The sequence below is a fragment of the Sinocyclocheilus grahami genome, unplaced genomic scaffold (assembly GCF_001515645.1).
Source record: "Sinocyclocheilus grahami isolate Dianchi unplaced genomic scaffold, SAMN03320097.WGS_v1.1 scaffold346.1, whole genome shotgun sequence".
Taxonomy (NCBI): Eukaryota; Metazoa; Chordata; class Actinopteri; order Cypriniformes; family Cyprinidae; genus Sinocyclocheilus; species Sinocyclocheilus grahami.
Genome location: NW_015505525.1, coordinates 1,060,707 through 1,084,393, shown reverse-complemented (window position 1 = coordinate 1,084,393; position 23,687 = coordinate 1,060,707). Strand labels below are relative to the sequence as shown.

At 35.6% G+C, this 23,687-nt stretch overlaps 1 protein-coding gene and 1 pseudogene across 1 annotated transcript in view; both read left to right on the top strand.

Moving 5' to 3' along the window:
• The window catches only part of ncapd3 (non-SMC condensin II complex, subunit D3), a 16,963-nt gene extending 15,755 nt beyond the window's left edge, over positions 1 to 1,208 (top strand). The window contains exons 33-35 of the mRNA XM_016229020.1: positions 244 to 306; positions 660 to 717; positions 833 to 1,208. Coding sequence (XP_016084506.1) covers positions 244 to 306; positions 660 to 717; positions 833 to 905 — 194 coding nt within the window. The 3' untranslated portion in view covers positions 906 to 1,208. The remainder of the gene's footprint in view (positions 1 to 243; positions 307 to 659; positions 718 to 832) is intronic.
• A 98-nt stretch (positions 1,209 to 1,306) lies between these two features.
• LOC107548295 (WD repeat-containing protein 19-like) lies at positions 1,307 to 23,687 on the top strand (annotated as a pseudogene).

The window sequence follows — 23,687 nt, the reverse complement described above, 5'->3', positions numbered from 1 at the left end:
CTGTGCAGCATCTCATGTTTTTAAATGCAAAAAAGCATTGTGTGTGAATGGCTCTGATATATGGCACCCCAATTTTACATTATAGAAGTAAAAATGATTGTGTATGCTATTGTATGTCAATTTAAAGATTTTAAAAGTACCTGTGCTGAAGTGAGCTAGTAAAACCCCAGACATTGTTTTCATTTGAGGAATGAAAAGTGCTTCAGTTTAAATAAACACAAACTTTTTTCTGATTCTTTAAAGCGAGCATCAATGAAGTGACATTTGGAGAGCAAGTCAGTGCCATCTGCAATGAATCTGGAAGAGGTATGTTTAAAAAAAAAAAAAAAAAATTCACATTTAATCTGTTAGAATAGATTAAGTTTTAAGGTCAGAAATCTCAGTTTTGACACCATAACCCAGGTCTATCAATGGCTTTTAAAAAGTGACCGATCCATACTTTTCAGCTGACTTGGTTACAAAAGCCTTTACATTTTTTTTTTTTTTTTTAAATAATGTGAATAGCAGTTTCTAATTAGACATTTTATATTGTAAACCCTTTGTATATGTTGGAAACCTAAAATTACTTTTTGAAACGTACTGTGTATTGTTTTTTTGTCATAAACTGCAAAAGTACTAAATGGAAGGTTGTGAAGGTTAAGATTTCTATCTGGTTACAGGAAGCAAAGTTGTGGATGAAGAAGAGAGTGTTCTGCATCTCAAGTCACCAGAACAACAGTAAGTTTATACATTTCATAGGAGTTAATATTAATTTACAATGTTTCATGTAATTTAACATAATTGCTTAATATTACTAATATATATATATATATTTTTTAATAATCCCCCACAGAAAACTGGTGCCCAGGCAGTGGAATGTGGAATCTCCTCTTGTACAAAAACTGAGAACTAAAAAAAGGTTCTAGTTAATGTTTATGTGTGGATGTATTATGAGTGTTAATTATACCTTTCACTTCATCATACCTTTTAGAACAAGCCCTCTTTACTTCACAGATGACTCTTGATACCTTTTTTTTTACTGTTTCATATTGTCTTATTTGTTAAAAGCAATGTTATTAAAATCTTATGATACTTTAGATCGTATCATGTGGATTTCCTTTTTATATTAAAATGTACTTGTCTCAGAGCCACATTCTACCTTTCGAGGTTCATATCTGTAGAGGACCGTGTGGCTGACAGGTAATGGCTGTATAACATAAAAAATGCATTGGCACACACAAGTGTTTTGTTTATCTTTATGGTGTCTAAAACAAGGTTTGCCACTTTATGGATAACTGAACGTGCACACATACACACCAGCACAAATATGCATGTTGTCCTTGCAAAGGAAATGGTAAGCATAAAAGAAGTATAGAAATATTTATCTGATTTTCTTTTCGAATAAGGATTATCAGAATCAGAATGAGCTTTATTGCCAGGTATGTTTACACATACGAGGAATTTGTTATTGTCAAGTGTTCATGAGATGGATGGCCTGAGGGAAGAAACTGTTCCTGTGTCTGGTCGTTCTGGTGCTCAGTGCTCTGTAGCGTCGACCAGATGGCAACAGTTCAAAGAGGGAGTGTGCTGGATGTGAGGGGTCCAGAGTGATTCTGCCAGCCCTTTTGCTCACTCTGGATAAGTACAGTTCTTGGAGAGAAGGGAGGGTTGTGTGGAGGGGTTATGCATGAGTCTCTAGTAATAAATGTTAATGTCTATTTACCATACACATCACCTCTTGTAGTATTGATAAAAATCAATCAACTGAGCCAAGTAAACATATGAATATAAGAATGTTTAGTTTTTCTCCCTTTTGCTTTTATCAAGCATTCTTTAAGAATATTCCAAAGAGCATCTTGTGCATTTCAATAGTCTCACTTTTATTTACAAGTTCAGTGTCACAATGGTTGTAGTTCATCTCAGTGCCACATGAGACCAACAGGCGCTTTTTGATATCTGTCCAGATTATACAGCGTCCAAACTAGAAGGTTTTTATCAGAAATATGTAGTTTAAAATCTCATTTTAAGATCTTAGTTTCAGATTTGCTGAATAATATTCTGCCTTGAAACATCTTATCCCTGTTGCACATTTTGTAATATAGTTGCGAAATATTAAGTTTAAACAAAGGAGACTTCCTACTCAGAAATATATTATGCTATTTGTAACTAAAGTTTATAATATGCTTTACATTAATTTAGGCAGACAGGCACCGAATATTATTTTCCGTATGTATGGAATAATCTCTGCAAACCCTTGAGTTTAATACTCCTCATCAAATATACTTATCTCTTTTTATCTATCTATCAAATAAATTCGCTTTTTTTTTGTCAGCGATCATGTCTTGCTGAACGCTGACTGGCTGTTGCTAAGAGAGATCCAGACGCGTCGGAGTGAAGCACCCTGGAAAGTGTAACGTTTTCGACATACAAAAATGAAGGCACATATGTTTTTACATAGATAAACTATTTAATGTCCAATTGTATTTAAAATGAAATGTCGCTGTTTGAAGTGCACATGTGCTTTCTCAAAGATGAATATTAGTTAGCATGCTTTTAGGCGCATCAATAGCGTTAGCGCGATGGCTAGTTAGCTCAACAGCAGTTCATGTCTTTTAGCAGAGAAAATAAATGCGTGTAAATAAACTGAGAAATATTAACTTCGTCATATTTGCGTGTCTCCTAATAAACAAAACGTTGACCTAAAGGGCTGGACTGTTTTTACTTGATCCTTTTTCATAGTAACGTTATGTCGTTTTGTGGTCATTTTATCCTGAAATTGTATGACTTCAATTTATCAGCGAACTGTTATTGATTTGAAACCAGTTTTGTCTCTTTTCAGAAAAGTCCTGGTCTGGATCATGTTTGCAATACAAATGGCAGAAAACTGTAGGAAACTATCTTGCCGTTGCTGGGTGAGTACCTGTACTTTCTTAGTTTAGCCATTAAGTGTAACATCTTTTTAGGCGAGTTAAAAGTTATGTATGCCATATTTTATTGATCCACAGCCCTGACAATTTTGTACAAATCTTTGATCGGCATGGACAGAAGGTTAATGAGTTGAATCTCCCTGGGTAAGTGAGCATTCATGCATGTTCTGTCTACCTGAGACTGTAATTGAGAGAAATATTTTATGTGATTTTGTTTTTGCATAACTAAAGAGTAATAATATTACAGGACTGACATTCTCTTTCTGTTATTGCTCATACTTTCATGTTTAAAAAAATATATATATATTTATTTACATGCAGGATTTGCCTATCTCTTGACTGGGATGAAGATGGTGATATCTTGGCTGTGATTGCTGAAAAGTCCAGTTCCATTTACTTGTGGGATGCAAATGTTAACAAAATCTCACAGCTGGACAGTGGCATGAGGTGAGTGATGTGATGAGAGAATGTGTTATTGAGAATAATAAACTCCTTGAATTGGATTGTTTTTGATATGTCTTTGGGTTGCTGTTTTCTTTTTCTTTCTTTTTTGGTTGATTCAGAGATCAGATGTCCTTTCTGCTCTGGTCTAAAACTGGACCACTATTGGCTGTTGGCACATCTAAAGGAAACCTGCTCGTCTACAACCAGCAAACGTCACGCAAGATTCCTGTTCTGGGTAAAATTAAGCAATTATTTAAAAAAAAAAACACACACACACACACAGGATTTGCTCTATAGAATAAACTCAAATGCTCACAAAATATACTTTTCTCTTTTATTTATTGATATACTTTTTTCTTTAATTTCCTCTTTATTCTATTATATATTCTGGGTTAAATTCAATAATTGAAAAAAAAAATAATAATAATATTTATAAAATTCTGTGTGAATAGTTTCCACATCATACGTGTGTACATGTAGGTAAGCACACAAAGAAGATCACATGTGGCTGTTGGAGCTCTCAGAACCTCCTGGCGCTGGGCAGTGAAGACCGCAGCATAACAATCAGCAACCATGAGGGAGACACCATTCGACAGGTACATGAGGGTCTCTCAGAACAAGATACTTTAATATTTTATATGTTGTTTGCATAATTTGACATGCTGTTTACCACTCTTTTTCGCTCCTTCAGACCTCTGTGAGAGCAGATCCTGCAGATGTTCAGTTCTGCGGGATGGGCGATCATCTCCAGGAGAAAGCACTGTATGTTAACATGCTCATTTCACACTCATTTTTCATTTTTACACTGAACTCACTTATAAGGTAGAGGTCAACATAAGAGTAAAATCTTATATTCCAATAATATTTTTACATTGTTACGTCAGCAATTTTACAGCACAGTCATATATTAGTAAACTATAAAATATAGTTACAAATATGAAAAAATATATATATATTCATTATCATTATTGTTTATTGCATAAACAATCAGAATATGGGATTATGCAGTGAATTACTTTTGTCTTTTAATTTTGAACTTTATAGATGCAAATAAAAATACAATTTCAAAACAAATTAATTCTGAGTCTGGCGTCACTGTATAAACTAACGTTGTTAAACAGTTCCAATTTGTAATTATGAAAGGATTAGCTGCATTTGAAGCCTTTGTGAAACCTGTGACTACACATCAGTTGAATTCTATTTTCAACCAGCTAGTTTCTGCATTGTTTGCCAACCACAACCATCTCACCTCGGCTTCATGTTGTGCTTAAATGCATCCCTTGATAACAGCTTAGGCCACTTACTCCAGCTCTGCTTTTTCACATTGTTTCATGAGAATGCAAATATATATACAGGATGACTAAATGAGCTTTAACTTGCAGGTTAGTGGGGCTTTAGGAAAGAAGACCCTGTTTCTGTTTAATCTAAATGACCCCGATAACCCTATAGAACTGGCCTTTCAGCAGCATTATGGCAACATCATCTCCTACCGCTGGTACAAACACACACACTTTCTCACACATGCACAGAGATGTATTTAAATGTGTTAGTAACAGTTTTAACATACATGCATGTTAAAACTGCATGCTGGTGGTTAAAGAGCCCTGCTCTTTAAACATTGTGCGTAAACAAGCTGTTTAACCACAGTTTGAAGGACTGTTCCTTCAGTGAACTGTCAACTTTAAGTTTGGATAAAAAGGATGTGATAAATAAACTTCTTGGTTGCCATGTAATTTTAGCTTATAATAATAATATGTTATATTTAGAATGTACATTTCTTATACTGAAGTTATAACACTTAAAAATACAAAGAGTAGAAAATCACTTTAGTGTGTTTTTCATATACCTGCACATCTTTTCCTTTCTCTCTCTAGGTATGGGGATGGCTATATCATGATTGGATTTTCACATGGCTACTTTGTAGTCATTTCCACACATATCCGTGAAATTGGCCAAGAGTTGTTTCAAGCCCACAATCATAAAGACAGCCTGACTAGCATCGCCATCTCACAGTCTCTAAACAAGGCTGCGTCCTGTGGGGACAACTGGTAAGTATTCATTAGTATGCATGTGTCATTACAATAGATGTTTGCACAACTGCCATATGCCACATTTCCCGGTGGGCAGATTGACTTGTTGGCCAGTTGTCAAAACAAATTTACATGTACAGAGCCATAAGGCTGGGCGGTATATCGAGTTTGTATGGCATATCAATATATTTTTTGTAAACAGTATGGAAGAAGGCAATAACGATTATATCGACATAGTCATTTGATACAAGCGCAAAAATAGAGGTAGACACACAGTGAGCTGCTGCAGGGAAAGTGCATAATCTAATTTGTCTTAAACATGCTTTATATTAAGGGCTTTAAAATAACTTGTAAGGTATAGTTAACACGTGTAGTTTAAAGCGGTTTCCCCGTCAGATGCTCTGACAGATACTCTACATGTGCTGACAGATAGTTTAATGTGTTTAAGATGTGGTGTTTTCCTCAGTGCATTTCACAGGTATAGTCTCAATTTGTAAACGTTAGAAAGTCATGGAAATATTAGCATTTTGCTGTCAGGATAAGCTTTGTTCAACTTCACAGACTTCAGTGAACGAGTGCCGCCATGCGCATGTGCGCCAAACAGACAGAGCACAATAATTCAGACTGAAATATACATTTCGCTAAAATATTTGTAGTTGGACAATAAATGTGCCATATGTATTATAAGTGTATTTTTATGATAGGACTAACTGTAATGTGACTGTAATGGGGTAATCTAAACAGCCTAATATACAAAGTCCGTTTAATTTTTTTTCCATTTATTTTCATTTTTAGTTTAGCTAATTTAATTTCTGCTTTAAAAAAAGCATGATTTTTTAAAAATTGTAATGTTACAATGTTCGAATGTAATGTGATTTTAACCCTAAACATACAGTAATATATTCCATAGCGCACATGGTTACATTCCACTCGTTTTCATAGCCTTAAATATGAATATTGTTTCATTGGACAATAACAAATACAGTTTTTTATTATTATTATTTTAATCCAAATAGAAAAAAACAACAACATAGAAAATACTGAGATACTGTATATTGCAATTCAGCCAAATAAATACAGATAATTTTTGGCCATAAAGCCTAGCCCTACAAAGTCATTACATATTGATTTAAAGGATTAAAAGCTACATATATATGATCCTCAGGCCTGCTTGTTACACTTACAACTCGCCTTCAGCTCTCAGACACACATTCCACCTTTTTCTCTGCCAATCATAACAGTTTTATCCACCACTCATTGAAAATTAAATTTTCATCTTTATATCTCTCTGTCAGTATTAAGATACATGACTTGACTGATCTGAAGGAAATGTATGCTATAGTCACTCTGGATGAGGAGACCGAAGGTATAAAATATTTTTTGATGCATATTGAGGCACTGTATTTGTGTGAAAAGCATTAGTTCTTAGTTCTGTATGTGTGTTTCTCAGGCCTTGATCAGATGTGTTGGACTGATGATGGGCAGTTGTTAGCTGTATCTTCTCAGCAGGGCATATTGCATGTCTTCCTCACCAAGCTGCCAATATTGGGAGACAGCAGTGGCACTAGAATCGCCTTTCTTACATCCCTGTTGGAGGTTACGGTCGCCAACCAGGTGGAAGGGGTAAGGAGCTGACACAGTACACTTTGAAAAAACAAACCATATCAGGAGGTTCTTTTAAGCGGGACCATTATGCAAACGTTTAGCAACCGGCCAGAACACACTAGAAATCATTAAGCGAGACCTTCAGAAAGACTCCCTCCCTCAACACCCTTCTATTGTTTGTGTGTTTTTACCAGGATATTTTTCATAGAAATTGTAATAATATAATTTGATGTATTTTCTCTCTCCCAAGGAATCCCCCATTGCTGTTGCAGTGGAGGTGGAGGCTAGTTTCATAGCTGTGGGACCATATCATGTTTCTGTGGGCATGAATAACAGAGTGTGGTTTTATGCATTAGGAGACAGTGGTAAGTGGAAAAACAATATGAATTCATGTTAGTGGAAAAATTTAATATTCTGACTTGTAGTATTGTACTGAAAGGGAAAGTTTACCCAAAAATGAAAACTCTGTCATCATTAACTCCCCCTTAAGTAGTTCCAGACCCATAAGACTTTGGTTAATCTTCAAAGTAATCTTCAAATTAAGATTTTTTTTAATAAAACCAGAAAGGTTTCTGTCTCTTAATTGAAAGTCCAGGTAACCAATCTTAGAAGGTCCAAAAACGTTATAAAAGTGTCACTGCTCCGGGTGTGTGTTCACTGCTGTGTGTGTGCACTTTGGATGGGTTAAATGCAGAGCACTAATTCCAAGTATGGGTCACGTCACTTCACTTCGAAAGATATGAAGGCTTGCGCTAAAAAAAATAAGATGAAGCCATGTGAATCGAGTGGTTTAATCCAATTCTTGTAAAGAGATATGATTGCTTCATATGATGAACAGATATTATTTAGCCATTTATTTACATTTAAAAAACAATTGACACATACATATAGCACTCCTCGTACAGTAAACACGGAAGCTCAAGCATGTGTGCTTGATGCACAAGAACCAATGAGGTTTGTTCTAGCATTTGACAAGATGTTTACCACATGTGATGCCCTCTATGTATGTGTAGTGTGTATATTTATTCTGTATATATAAAGACATACACATACAGCATATATTTTGAAAATATTTACTAATTAAAAACTATTTACGTGTATATATTTATATTCATATAAATTATATATTTAATATGTAAACGTAACATATTTTTCTTAAATATATACATGCATGTGTGTGCATGTATATATACATATTAAATATACACACTACACACACATATATTATGTAAACAAAAACTTTTATTTTGGATGCGATTAATCGTTTGACAGCACTAGTTTATATGTGAACAAAAAACTTTATTACTTTATATTTTGATTTCTTGGACTTTCAATGGAAGGACAGAAAGCTGTCAGGTTTAAAAAAAACCTGAAAGGCTCATGGGTATTTGGAACATCATGATATAAATGAGTAAATGATAACAGAATGTAAATTTTTTGGTGAACTAACCATTTAAGTGTGCATGTGTATGTTTTAGGTGTGGAGCGTGTAAAAGACACTTGAGTATTTAGGAACAGTGGCCAGTGGTCTCTGAACTGTGACTATGCTGCTGCCTTGTTTGAGGAGAAGGTCCAGCTACATGTGGTAAGAATCTAATCATGTGTAAAAAAAAAAAAAATGACTATCAGCTTTTTCTACTTTTTGTTTTAATTTGTGTGTGTGTGTTTTTACGTGAAAGATTGATGGAGACGAGCAGGTTGTTCAGGAGGACAGACAGACGAAACTGTTTCCAGAACCCGATCAGAAATACCGCATCCTCAGTCATGCTCTCACCTCTTCAGTTTCTGTATTATGGGACGGACGTGAGTATTTCATCTATGCATCTTTTTTCTCTTGCCTTATTTTATTAAATGGATAGTTATGGTCCTGGATGCTGATTGGTTTGTGGTAAAATATACTTTATAAAACACATGCATCATCACTTATTCCTTACTGTAGACAGTATACAAAAACTAGTATATTTAAATGAGGAATACAGTATGTCCAAACATGCAGCATTCATAAAACATTAGATGAAAGATACCCAGATGACCTTCTGCTGAGATTCAGATTCTGCGCATCTAATGGACACTTTATTTTGCCATGAGGCCACAGGAGTAGAGTCATCAAATTCATTAACTGGCGAGGAACAGCGACACAGCTTTACATCATAGTTCACATGACAATGCCAGCATAGTGGATAGTATTAGTTTTAAATTATTAATGTATTAAAACAATCTAACTTAATTTAAATACAATGCTAAAAAAGTGCAGTCAAGATGTAAACTGAAATCACACAGTATTTCTTGTTCCCCCTCAATAACTACAGTTTTTTGAAGAACCTACAGTTCCACTCCCAGGTTTCTATTAATAAAATATTAAAGTTCTGTTATTTATATATGGTGTATATGGTGTAGAGTATATCTTCTAGCAAATTATGCTTATTAAATTATTTTAATAAAAGTTTGTCATTTCATTGTTTTATAAAAGTAATAAGGTATTAAAGTGTTAGTTCACCCAAAAATGAAAATTCTGTCATTAATTACTCACCCTCATGTCGTTTCAAACCCGTAAGACCTTCGTTCATCTTTGGAACACAATTTAAGATATTTTTGATGGAATCTGAGAGCAGTCTGATCCTGATCATAAATCTGCATGATTAAGTGACTCCAGTTATGAGCAAACAATGAACCACGTCAAGGAGTAATGTGAGCCTTTTAGTGTGACTGTTCATGATATAACATGTAACTTATTACCTAAATTTCTATCGTTCTTTGTGTTTTTCTCTTTCTTTCTATAGACCGGCTTGATTCACTGTTTTTATTTAGAAGACTGGCAGAGTGTTATTGAGTATCACCACACAGTGGGTGTAAGCAAAGTCTTTCCAGACCCCAATGGAACACGTCTCGTTTTTATTGATGAAAAAAGTGACGGCTTCCTATACTGTCCGGTACACACAAACAAACACATTTCCGCTCTTAAAAGGATTGTTCACCAAGCAATGACTTACCCTCACGTTGTTCCAAACATGTGTGACTTTAATTTTCAGATATTTTGACCAATGTTGGTAACCAGTTTTGGACTTCCATTAAAAAAAAAAAACAACACTTGGACATTTTCAAAATGTCTTGTTTTGTATTCCACAGAAGAAAGTAAGTCATTCAGGTTTGGAACAACATGAGGGTAAGTAAATTATGGCAAATTTTTTTTTTTTTTACTTTTGGGTGGACTATCTTTTTAACATTGACATTTGACATTGCTGAGAGACTCGTGTCAAACTTTAAACTAAGTGAAGTCTGTATTTCCTACAGGTGAACGATTCAGTGTTTGAGATCCCAGACTTCTCTCCTGCTATTAAAGGGCAACAACACTTGGACATTTTCAAAATGTCTTGTTTTGTATTCCACAGAAGAAAGTAAGTCATTCAGGTTTGGAACAACATGAGGGTAAGTAAATTATGGCAATTTTTTTTTTTTTTACTTTTGGGTGGACTATCTTTTTAACATTGACATTTGACATTGCTGAGAGACTCGTGTCAAACTTTAAACTAAGTGAAGTCTGTATTTCCTACAGGTGAACGATTCAGTGTTTGAGATCCCAGACTTCTCTCCTGCTATTAAAGGGGTATTGTGGGAAAACTGGATCAGCAATAAGGTTGTGTTTGTGGCGTATGAGGAGGACAATGTCTACACATATGCCTTCCACAAAGACACCATACAGGGTAAAACTAATGTCTTTTAGACATTCTTCTAATGGTTTTAAGGAAAGCATGGACAGTGCATTGGAGAGATAAACCTCAAACTGTCAATCTATGAGAATATCAACAGTACAGTAATGTCATGCATGTGAAAATGTGTTTATTGCAAGAAACAGTGAATCACATGCTAGAAAGTTTACATACACAGCCAGCAGAAAATCAGTTCATAGTTATGATGCTTATATGTGATGTTTTGTTTAGTTTAGTACAGTGGAAGAATGCAGATGCTCCAGAACTTTTTTAAAACATATTCACCTTTGTTTAAAAATGGAAATTGATTCTGAATAAATTCTCAAATTCCATTCCTAATCATCAATGCCCTGTGCTAGACGTTTTGTTTTATTTAGGCAATGAAACTGTTTATTTGTGCTATTTTTTGTGTGTGTTTTTGTCTAGGCTCTAAAGGGATTCTAGTTGATGCCACTAAGTTGCTATTTTCTCATAAGCCTTTGCTGTTGCATAATGGGGAGCTGACATGTCAGACCCAGAGTGGGAAGATTAATAGTGTGGTTTTGAACACACATTCATTCCTCAACAACCCACACAGTGACACCAGTAAAGACAAACACCAGTCGTTACTGCAACAGGCCATTATGCTGGAAAGGTATTTTCATGCTACATTAGTTTGATTTGGTAGTTTATTATGCATGCTTAACTAAGTTAAGCCAAATAATACAAACCTGAATGCTTCTAAAAGCATGGTTGTTGGATGCATAATGTGTCAATGATCACAACCGATTTCACTTGATCGATGATCACAGCACTTCAGATTTCTTCACCAACATTGATTACAGTATGTTTGTGTGTGTGTGTGTGAAGGTTTTCTGATTCGTGGAATATCTGAAAAGCTCTGAACAGAACTGAGGCATGGAGTGAGCTGGGAAGGGCATGTCTGCATCACATGGAGGTGGAATTGGCCATCAGAGTATGCCGCATGATGGGAAACGTCGGCATGGTCATGTCCCTAGAGGATATCAAGGTGTGACCACATGTATAGAATGGAAATTCACCATACTAAATGCATGTTACTGATCTTATTGTGAGTAATTCATCCATGCATATGTTTCATTAAAAAAAAATGTAATTTTTATTCAAATTGTTATGAAACAACAGACTTCTCTCCAGTTATTTTGACAGCATAAACCCTGCCCCTTTCTTATAATCAACTGCAAGCTTGCATTAAGATCTGCCTCCATCCAATTGACAGCCAATGAATTATATTTTGATAAATAATTTTACTTAGATATGTCACAATATGAAAAAAACCTGATGCTACTTTGCAACTTTTAAGGCATCGTATTTACACTACTGATTCAACGCCTCAAAAGCTGGGCATTTCATTACATTGCCTCCTAAATTAAAACCATTGCATGTATCTCTTACAGAGAAAGTGGCATAATGCATCACAGCAACCTATGTGAAAAAAAATCCGTCATTTTGGACAATGCAAACATTTTTTAATTATAAATATTTTTAAAAATGATAACACAAATACGATACATTAAGAAAAGAATGTCTTTATCTTGGCAAGTATTGATAATTTTTTTACATAATGAAATAAAATGCATATATTTAGTAAAAAAAATTATTAATTGTGTGCGCTATGTCTATTGTAGTTATTAATTATTGTGTTACCTGTATTGAAATCATTGTCGAGTCTTCTAGGTGTTCCACATAAGGAGCACTTTTATATGATGCAGAATAATGTTCTAATGGAATCAATTATAAGAATCTCAGTTAGGATTCTTCTATAGAAGGCAGCAGCGTATGAACATTTTTTTTTTCTTCACATTTTCATTTTGGGTAAACTTCTATAGTGGTGAACAGAAACTGCAGCAAATATAAGTTGTTGTTTTTCCTCCCCCGTTTGCTCCAGTACAAAAGACGAAATCCATGATATATTAATAGCTTTTCTATGACTTTCCATAAGAGAAAAAGAATATAGAGAGATTGATTACATTGGTCAGAAGAAGAAAGATGTCAAATTTGCTATTACACCTTCAGCCAATGTATTAGAAACACTCACACGGCAGCTTTAATTCGTTTTCTGTAATTTAATGCCCAGGTAATGTAACAAAATATAGTGTTAGAAAAAAAAATACAATGTCAGTAACTGTGGAAACATGCTATCAGTCTGAGAAAAGACTCCATTCAGGTAGTAAGCAGCAAAGCAGCTCACTAAGTTTTGAAACAAAGCCATTTTTGTCTGTAATTTAAGAAAACAGAACTCTTTAACACAATGAAGTGCTTTTCCTTAATTGTGTTTGTAGGGAATAGAAGATCAGAATTTGCTTGCTGGTCATTTGGCCATGTTCTGCAATGACTACAACAGAGCCCTGGACTTGTATCTGACTTCTTCGTATCCTATGGCAGCGCTGGAGGTAAAATCTATACTTCCCAAGTCACTTTGACTACTGTAACAGTTGATCTATCTTATGTGTAGATGAGAAGGGAACTACAGCATTGGGACAGTGCGTTACAGCTGGCTAAAAGACTGGACCCTGATGAGATCCCATTTATTTCTAAAGAATATGCCATACAGCTGGAATTTGTGTAAGTCAGCTACATTACATGAGTTAATTACACCTGTTTTGGAGACATTACATGCTTATGCACAGTTTACTGTATCTGATTGTAAGTGACATGGACTTGTTTTCTGTGCTGGATGTGTCTTACTGTGTTATCGCTGATGATGTAATGTCATATGTTGTGTTGCCCTCTAGTGGAGATTATACGAATGCACTGGCTCACTATGAGAAAGGCATAACCGGAAACAACAAGGTGAGTGTCTGCACGTTTGTAAAATGATGATCAACAACTTTAAAGGGAATTATCATCCAAAAATGAAAAGGTTATTATGATGGTATCAGCAGTTTCAGGGGAGGCTGGCATCTGATTCCACCAGAGAGGGTGAAAGGTTTGTGCCTCATTGTAATGGAACAAAGCATCGCTCATTCAGTGACCGGTGCTGGTGGGAGATCCTGATGTGTGTGTTTGTAGTTCCAGGATCATGATGAGAGCTGTCTGGCAGGAGTGGCTCGTATGTCTATTCGTATGGGTGACATTCGTAGAGGAGCTAACCAGGCCAAACACCCCAGCAGAGCTCTGAAGAAAGACTGTGGAGCCATTCTGGAAAGTATGAAGGTGTGTGTGTGTGTTTGTTTGTTTGTTTATGTGTGTTCATTGACATACAAATCACTTTCATTTACCTCTGTTAGTAGTTTGCTGTGATTCAGAATTACTTGTTGGCTGAATGATTTTGTGTGCAGCAATATTCCGAAGCGGCTCAGCTGTATGAGAAAGGCCAGTACTATTACAAAGCTGCCTCCGTCTACATACACTGCAAAAACTGGTAATACAACTTCACAACAGTAATTAACAGTGTACAGGTGCATCTCAATAAATTAGAATGTCGTGGAAAAGTTCATTTTTTTCAGTAATTCAACTCAAATTGTGAAACTCGTGTATTAAATGCTCATAAGGCTGCGGTTCTCTCAGTTGGTGGTGCATCTTTTTCTTCCACACTTTTTCCTTCCACTCAACTTTCTGTTAACATGCTTGGATACAGCACTCTGTGAACAGCCAGCTTCTTTGGCAATGAATGTTTGTGGCTTACCCTCCTTGGGAAGGGTGTCAATGATTGTCTTCTGGACAACTGTCAGATCAGCAGTCTTCCCCATGATTGTGTAGCCTAGTGAACCAAACTGAGAGACTATTTTGAAGGCTCAGGAAACCTTTGCAGGTGTTTTGAGTTGATTAGCTGATTGGCATGTCACCATACTCTAATTTGTTGAGATAGTGAATTGGTGGGTTTTTGTTAAATGTGAGCCAACTTCATCACAATTAAAAGAACCAAAGACTTAAACTACTCCAGTCTGTGTGCATTGAATTTATTTAATACACAAGTTTTACAATTTGAGTTGAATTACTGAAATAAATGAACTTTTCCACGACATTCTAATTTATTGAGATGCACCTGTACATCACAAATTTGAGTGTTGTGCAGTAGAAGCAAATTTGTGATTTGTAGCTAATTTGTAGCTAATGTTGATGTCTAAACAAAGGGCTAAGGTGGTTGAGCTCCTGCCCCATGTGACTTCCCCAAAGATTCTCCTGCAGTATGCTAAGGCAAAGGAGGTGGATGGCAAGTATGTACCAAATGCAATAGAGTCCCTTTAAGAAAACACACTCCAACAAAGTGAGGACTCAATTATAGAGGTCGCTTGTTCATACTATTTTTAATTATTGTTTCCATAATTGAATTATCATTTCCATAAGTTCCTTATTTTTTTTCAAATGTAATTTAGCAAGTTTTTAAAATATAATTTAGCACAATGTGTTGCACAAAGAAAAAAATATTTTCAGCAAACAAATTGTCGGATTAACTGAAAATCTGGCTTGCGATTTATAGCGTATTTTTTCATCTCCGTTTAATAAGTAGTCTTTTTCTCTCCAAATAGAATCTTTAAATTCTGGAAGTTGACAGTGTTTATCGAGGAAAATGCGTCTCCTTGTGTTATGAACACTATTGTAAAACCACGTTCAAGAAACACTTAGTCCAACATTCCCCGAATTGCCACTTTACAAATTTTGTGTATGCGTGTAGATATAAAGAGGCAGCAATGGCCTATGAAAGTGCACAAGACTGGGACAGTGTAATTCGAATCCTACTGGAGCATCTTAACAACTCTGAGGAGGCTGTACGCATCGTACGAGAAACTCAGTCCATTGAAGGAGCCAAAATTGTGGCCAGCTGAGTAAAGAGAGAAACACCAAAAAATCTGTGTGCCAAGAAAACGAAAATCTAACATTTCTCTTTTTCTTTTCTTTTTTTTTCTTTTTTTTGCCAACCAGCAAAAATTGGTTTTTCCAGATTATGAGGGTTAAAGGGGTCATCGGATGGTCATTTCCACAAGTTGATATGATTCTTTAGGGTCTTAATGAAAAGTCTATAACATATTTTGGTTAAAATTTCTCAATGGTAGTGTAAAACAACACCCTTTTTTACCTGTCAAAAACAGATCTGCACACAGCAAGACATTTTAATGCATGTTTCTAATATTCCAATGCTAATGAGCTCTGCTCTCCCCGCCCCTCTGAGCATTTAGCTGCAGAACTTGCTAACTAGCATGTTATTAGGAAAGACGATTTGCAAAGATTCATAAAAGAACCTTATACTCACTTCTTCTGGAGGTGAGGCTGGATCACGAATGATTCGCGCGAACATAAACGCATTTAGGTAGATCGGGGGTGCATTCCCTTCAAAAACAAACGTAATTCACTGCGTCTTCAGTGGCTTAGATGTGGGGAGTAAATGACGACTGCTATGTTCATTATTACATCCAACAACAAAACACCTCAATCGCTTAGGAGACATTCTTGTCTACATCTGCTCCGGCATCGAAACAATGGCGGACTGATGACAGCTCACTCAGGGCGGGTCTAAAGTAAAACGCTAGTGTCAATCAACAATCGTGGGAGGGGCCTGTGTCTGTGTGATGTGATGAACAGCTTGATATGAGAAAGGGGATATTATTTCTAGGGATTAAAAAAAACACTTGAGTGGATTTTTATCATTATAGAGTGGATGTGTACAAACACTGCCAACGCAATTTTATGTTCAAACAACATGTAAAAGTGAATTTAGCATCTGATGACCCCTTTAAGCACCTATCCTTAATTCAAGTTCTTGATGTTCTGTTAGTGTGATAAATGTTCGGTGTCTGCACAGGTTTTTCCTGCGTTTGAGTGATTACGGCTTAGCGATCCAGTTCCTGGTTTTGTCACGTTGCAGTGATGAAGCTTTTCAGCTCGCCCAGCAGCATGGGCAGATGGAGGTCTACGCTGACATCATCGGTGATCTCTCTGAACATCTCACACTTGGGTCATTCCTACTATGCCAAGTGTATTTCTGAAAATATAGTAAACCCTGTTATAAGAATACTTCCTTCAATTACTGCACAACCATTTCAAGTTGAAAGCATAGTGCTGCATATAGGAATGACCTACTTCATTTATCTACACAGCACCATTTACAAGGCTTATTCAGCAAAATTCTATTTGAGTTTTTTTTTTTTATCATGCTGTATGCATGTGTTCAGGTTCACAGGCTACAATAGAGGACTATCAGAGCATAGCGCTGTATTTTTAGGGGGAGAAGGCTGGGAAGTTCTTTCAGAAGTGTGGACAGTACAGCAGGGAACGAGAACTGTGTGTGCTGTTTGTATAGATTCTTTTCTCTCTTTCCTTCCCTTCCCATGCCTGAGTGCACTTCCTCTTGTCTTTTAAGCTCTCACTTTTCATCACACTTGGTTGCTCTTCCCTCTTTGCTCATTATCTCCAAAGGGATTCTTTACTCAACTGACTGTGCTAATTACATCAGTCATTAAATGCTTATTAATGTATTTGTATCTGTCTGTCCACACACAGGCGCTGAAGCACTTTTTGAAATGTCCTAGCTCTGATGACAGTTTGGCCATAGAGATGGCCATTGAGACAGTGAGTACAGCCGGGGAACTACTATTTCACTCTTTACTACACTACAATTCACATAATTTATCAGAAAGAGAGATGCACAATGATTATACTGTATATGTTTTTAAAAATCAGCCGGTTGATATTAGAAGGGATCTTTCAAATGATTGGGATATTTTAGCCCAAAATATGTCCGTATTCTCTCTAAATGTTTCACTTGAAGACCACAATTCACAATTCAAATCAAGATTGTGAGATGTCGAAAAAATTTATATTATAACCCAGAAATCAGTCATATCACCAGATCCCTTCTGATTCCTATCTCTAAATAATGGTTTTAAAAGACCAGAAATAAATTTCTGCATACATGCTAGAAAACATACTGCACACTGTAATGTTGCTTGATGCCTGAATTCACTTATACCATTTTTCCTTTCTTTTTAATTTAATTTTTTTTTTTTATAGTTATAGTGTAGCCAAATAATTATAATTAATTATTGTGTTGATGACCTAATCAGAAAAAAGGTGTTTGGCATGAACTATGATGATTATGTCTAGTTGTAAGCAGCTATTGCTTTTTGTCATGTTGTTATGATGATGATGATTTTATTACTGTCTGTTTAACAGGTAGGGGAAGCCAAGGATGAAGCTCTAACCAATCAGCTTATTGATTATCTAATGGGGGAAAGTGACGGAATGCCAAAGGTATTGAAAACTTAACACAGATCTTAATAGTGCTGAAAATGAAAAATAAACTGTATCATCTGCAATTAAATCAAAAATTTAATTAATATGGGAATTCATTTTGTGGCATTTAAAGGGGTCATATGATGCGATTTCAATTTTTCCTTTCTCTTTGGAGTGTTACAAGCTCTTGGTGCATAAAGAAGATCTGTAAAGTTGCAAAGACTAAAGTCTCAAATCCAAAGAGATATTCTTTATAAAAGTTAAGAGTTAACCACGCCTACAAAGTGACGGAATGCCAAAGGTATTGAAAACTTAACACAGATCTTAATAGTGCTGAAAATGAAAAATAAACTGTATCATCTGCAATTAAATAAAAAATTTAATTAATATGGGAATTAATTTTGTGGCATTTAAAGGGGTCATATGATGCGATTTCAATTTTTCCTTTCTCTTTGGAGTGTTACAAGCTCTTGGTGCATAAAGGAAAAAAAAATATTTTTAAAATCTTACTGACCCAAAACTTTTGAACAGTAGTGCAACTTGCCGCATTGGTATAGACCACAAAAAATATTAATATACATAGTTGTGTTACTGTAGCTGAATACAACATCTGAATTTGGAGTCCATAAATGCTTATTTCTTGTTTGTTCCATGACCCTGCTGGGTTCATCACCACTTATGGCTCGAGGACTTTTACTGGATAAGGATTATTTTTTAATACTTGATTAAATTAGACACATGAGGGTTATCTAGTGGCTCCAGGCAGCTCTAACATTGCCATTTACTATATGATTTTATCAGGGTTTTCTTTTCCTTTTGTAAATGTGTGGGTCCTCTTTAGAAAATCTGGGCACTGGACCCTTTTATGTGTTTGCATTTAAAACAAGCATCTATTGATATTTGCAATTATGTACTGTAAATATGTTGTTGCACTCATTATCTGATTGGTTCCTTTTGTCCGTACACTCATCATCTCTCCCTCATCCTCTCTCTCTCTTGTGTGTCACTGCATGTGTGTAGTCTCTTGCCGTGAGTAGCTCATTGCATCTGCTGATATTTCTCTTTGTGGTGACCCAGCAGAATGCACTTCTGTGTGTCTGTGTGTGTGTCTGTGTGCAATGTGAAATTGTGTTTGTGTTTCGATTCCTCTGCTTTATTACTTAAAATTCTGACTGTGTGTTTGTTTTGTAGTTATTTGAACTGTTTAGCTTAAATAATTCTGAGCAAATAATTTGTATAGGGTGGTCTACCTTATTTGGTTAAATCATATATATAGTATATAGCATCAGAAGTGTGTTATCAGAAAAAGTGTTTAGACTAGATAATGTTTGTTGGTTCTGCTCTTTCCTAGGATGCAAAATATCTGTTCCGGTTGTACATGGCTCTCAAGCAGTACAGAGAGGCAGCAAGAACTGCTATTATTATTGCCAGAGAGGAGCAATCTGCAGGTCTGATTTCAGTGTTTTTGGTTATCCGTGTAGTGTAGGTCTATGGAGTGAGTTTACTAAACAGATTGTCATTCACTGTTATTGTGTTAAGTGTACATTATTGGGACACTTTATATGTGTACATTATATGTTGTGCCAATGCAGACTCAAAATTGTGAAAATAAGAAGATAATACATTCTTAGGGAATTCCCGGCCTATGTTTGTGTGTGTATTATGTGTTGTAGGAAACTACAGGAATGCCCATGATGTTTTGTTCAGCATGTACGCTGAGCTTCAGACACAGCACATTAAAATCCCAGCAGAGATGGCCACAAACCTGATGATCCTGCACAGCTACATACTGGTGAAGGTGGGAAACACACATTCTCACATTTGCAGAAAAATAATGATAAAAATAAATGAAGGCTTTTGTATTATATTACAAAATATATATAATTTGTCTCAATTATAAATTATAACATATTGTTAAGATAAAAGTATTATGTGATGAAATACACCTGTGGTTACTCTGCAAAGAGTGTGTGTGAACTTGAGGGGAAATTAACTTCACAAAAAAATCACCTAGATAGCAGTTGGTTGTTCATCACTTGATTTGATGTTTTGCATCTAATATTTTAAAGATACATTTAAGTGTAGTTTAAGTGACTTAAGTGTTCAAATTATTTTTGCGGCCCCAGTTTATTATTTATATTTCATATTTATTTAATGAAGAAAGCCAGATGAACAAACATGAATGTTCATATTCTACAGAAATCTGTGAAGCTTTCTTCTCAGTTTGTCCAGTGATTTGATGAGCATGTACTCATAAGATATTCACAGTTCTGTAAAGTTTTTTTTCATTCTTTTTTCAGATCCATGTTAAAAGAGGAGATCATTTAAAGGGTGCACAAATGCTTATCCGTGTGTCCAATAACATCAGCAAATTCCCGTCCCGTGAGCCTCTTTTGTACACCTACCCACATACACACATACAGTACATACTTCAGTACTGTTATGGCTGTCAAACCCACTAGACATTTTCTTATATAGAGAGGACATGACAATCTCTGCGTCTATATCACTGGTTTAACAGTCAATAATAGATTACTTGGATCTCTTGTGCCTTATAAGCTAATTATATAATGACCCTGACATCATTGAAATGCTTGAAGAGTTTTACGACAGTGATGAGTGAGCTGTTTCCACACAAAATTAGTTTATTCAGTGTATTGAGGCATCTCCTTCATAGTCTTTGTGGTCTCCCTGAGCATTATGCCTTTTGTAACTAACTTTGGAGGCGCTGGATCCAACTATAATGTAGCATAAAGCAGTGTGTGTGTGTTTATGGCCTACAGACATTGTCCCCATCCTCACATCAGCGGTTATTGAATGTCATCGTGCTGGACTAAGGAACTCTGCCTTCAGTTTTGCCTCTATGCTGATGAGACCAGAGTATCGCAACAAGATTGATCTCAAATACAAGAAGACGATAGAGGCCATGGTCCGGTAAGACACACAAGGGAAATATAATAAGAATTAAATGCTCTAATTAATAGCGTAGTTTATTTGCACACACTGTCTGTTTTGTTTTAGCACAATGCTATTTCAGTGCATTTAGGTTCTTTTTAAACCAGTGGTTCTTGACCTTTTTGACTTTTTCTCAGAATTGCATGATACAGACTCGCAATTCTGACTTTTTTCTTAGAATTGTTATATAAATACGCAATTGTATGTTATAAAGTCAGAACTGTGGATATAAACTCTTTTTTTTTATTTATAAAGTTTATATCTGGATCAACTAAATATATCAGGATCAACTATAAACGCTGGATTTTCAAAAGTATGTGAAAAATGTAAAGTTCACGGCATAGAACCTTTAAAATATGTCCAAGAGTTTTACACACCAGTCTGTTATTGTGGTGATATTTCCACGCTAATAAACATGACGCGGCACAAAACGAAACATGATTGGTTGCTCTAGCTGTCAGATATATAGCCTCTTGGGCGGGCCTTGGCCATTCAAAGCGGCCAAGATTCCCAGACCTGCCGTCAGTCTAAAGGTCTGGCTACGCGAGACTAGCGAGATACAAACTCAGAAAAAAAGTCCCAATTGCACGTTTGTATCATGCAATTCTGAGGAAAAAAATCTGAATTGCGATATTTAAACTTGCAATTGTGAAAAAAAAGTCAGAATTGCAAGTTTGTATTGCGCAATTCTGAGAAAAAAAAATCTGAATTGCGACATTTAAACTCGCAATTGCGAGAAAAAAGTCAGAATTGTGAGATAAAAAGTCGCAATTACCTTTTTTATTTTTTTATTCAGTGGCGAAAACAGGCTTATATACAAATCACTCCTCTTTCCACCTTTTTTTTCTTTTTTCCAAAAAGCTGTGTCAATGTCTCGAAATTCAATTTCACTTCCAAAACCTGGTGCTTCAAAGAATTAAATCATTTTTTAGATTATTTTAATTTTATTTGTTAGTCATCTCATGTCCCTCTTGTGGGCCTTGACCCCCTTATTTAGAACCACGGGTTCAAACTGGATTGCAGATGGTAAGTAAACAAAATTGCACTGAAATTGTACAAAAGTAGCACAAATATTTTAAATTGAATTTGCTCCTATTGCCGTGACCCAATCATTGACTTTTTTTTCTGTTTTGCATCAGTCGTCCAGATACTTCTGAGGTGGACGAGGAGAGCTCACCCTGTCTTCAGCCTGCCTGACTGTGAGCTGCTCTGTCCTGGCTGCAAAAACAATCTGCCCTACTGTATCGCCACAGTGAGTACAGACAACTTAATCTACTGCATCACTGCACTGCCTGAACACAAGCAGATCTTGCTCCGAGGGAGTGACCTACAGCTTCAGTTCCACAGTGTAAACGTCATAGTGAACTGCCAGAAACCCAGGCCCTATTTTAACTTCCTCTCTAGGTGCTATATATATTTCATTCTTGACTTGTCTCTGACTGTAATGACAATAAACTTGACTTGACCTTTTGGTGTGTATATGCAGGCGCACACAGTTACACAGTTTGACTGATAGATGTGTGTGTCATTATTTTCAGGGTCGTCACTTGGTCAAGGAGGACTGGTGTGTCTGCCCACACTGTGATTTCCCTGCTCTCTATTCGCAGTTCACTCAGTAAGTCTCATTCATCCATGGTCCATCTATCCATCTACCTATCTAGTCACCCACCCATCCATTGATTTTCTGTATTTGTATGTGTTTGTTTCAGGCTCTTAGAGACTGAGTCGGTTTGCCCCATGTGCTCTGAGACTTTAAATGTCAGTGAGGTGAAAAAAGTATCGGACTGCTCCAGATATCTGCAGCAGGACCAACTGGAGCGCTGAGATCCAGAGAGCAAGAAAAGAGAAGTGAAAGGGTAATGAGAAAAATCTCTTGCTTCTTTTACTCAGACCAAATGAGGGCCAAAATCTGAGACCACTAATGAAACTCTGAGTCTAATGAAATGTTTTGCATTTTGCATGATCTGCATAAAGTTTTAGTACTTAAATGAACAATAAAATTTTTTTACATGGAATTTATTTTAACATTCAATTTTCAAGTAATAGTTTACCCCAAAATGAAAATTCCAAATATGTATGACTTTCTGTCTTCTGTAGAACATAAAATTAAGATATTTGTAAGAATGCTGGCAACCAAACCGACTTGGTGACCATTGACTTTCATTGTACCGAAACAAAACTAAAAATAAATAAAAAAACACTTGAGACATTTCTCAAGATACCTTCTTTTATGAAGAAAGAAAGATAGCCATTTCCCTTTACGTATTTCTTATTTATTTTACATAATTTCGACAGTCCTTTTTTTTTTACAGTATATGTCAGAGATTACACTTTCTAACACTTATTTTTGCATAATAAAATAATATTTTTGATTAAAAAGCTTTTAATATTTAATATTTGTCCTTAATATTTTTATGCAGTAACTGTTGTGTTCTTTAGTTGTGTATATTTACACAACTGTAATTTGTTTAAAAAAACAGCCTCCCATATTTTATTGCTTACTGATATGGAAATTCAGTGTTTAATACTCATTGTTTCATGATTATTTTTGTGGACAAAACTAAAATGGATGATTTGTGTAACTGTGCCCCTTATGTGTCCTGTTTTCAGATTTTTCCTGTTTACAGAATTTTGAGAGGCCAGGACTGATATTCTTTTACTGAAAATGCAAAAAATATTTTTTATTTATTTATCAATATAGTAGCAATTTGCAATCATGTTATATTAATCTTAAAATACAGAATAAAAAAAGAAAATATGTATGAGCTTTTTTGTACATTGTAATTGTTTATACATGTCTGTATAGTAAAGGCCGGTTCACACCAAGCACGATAACGATATAGTTCTAA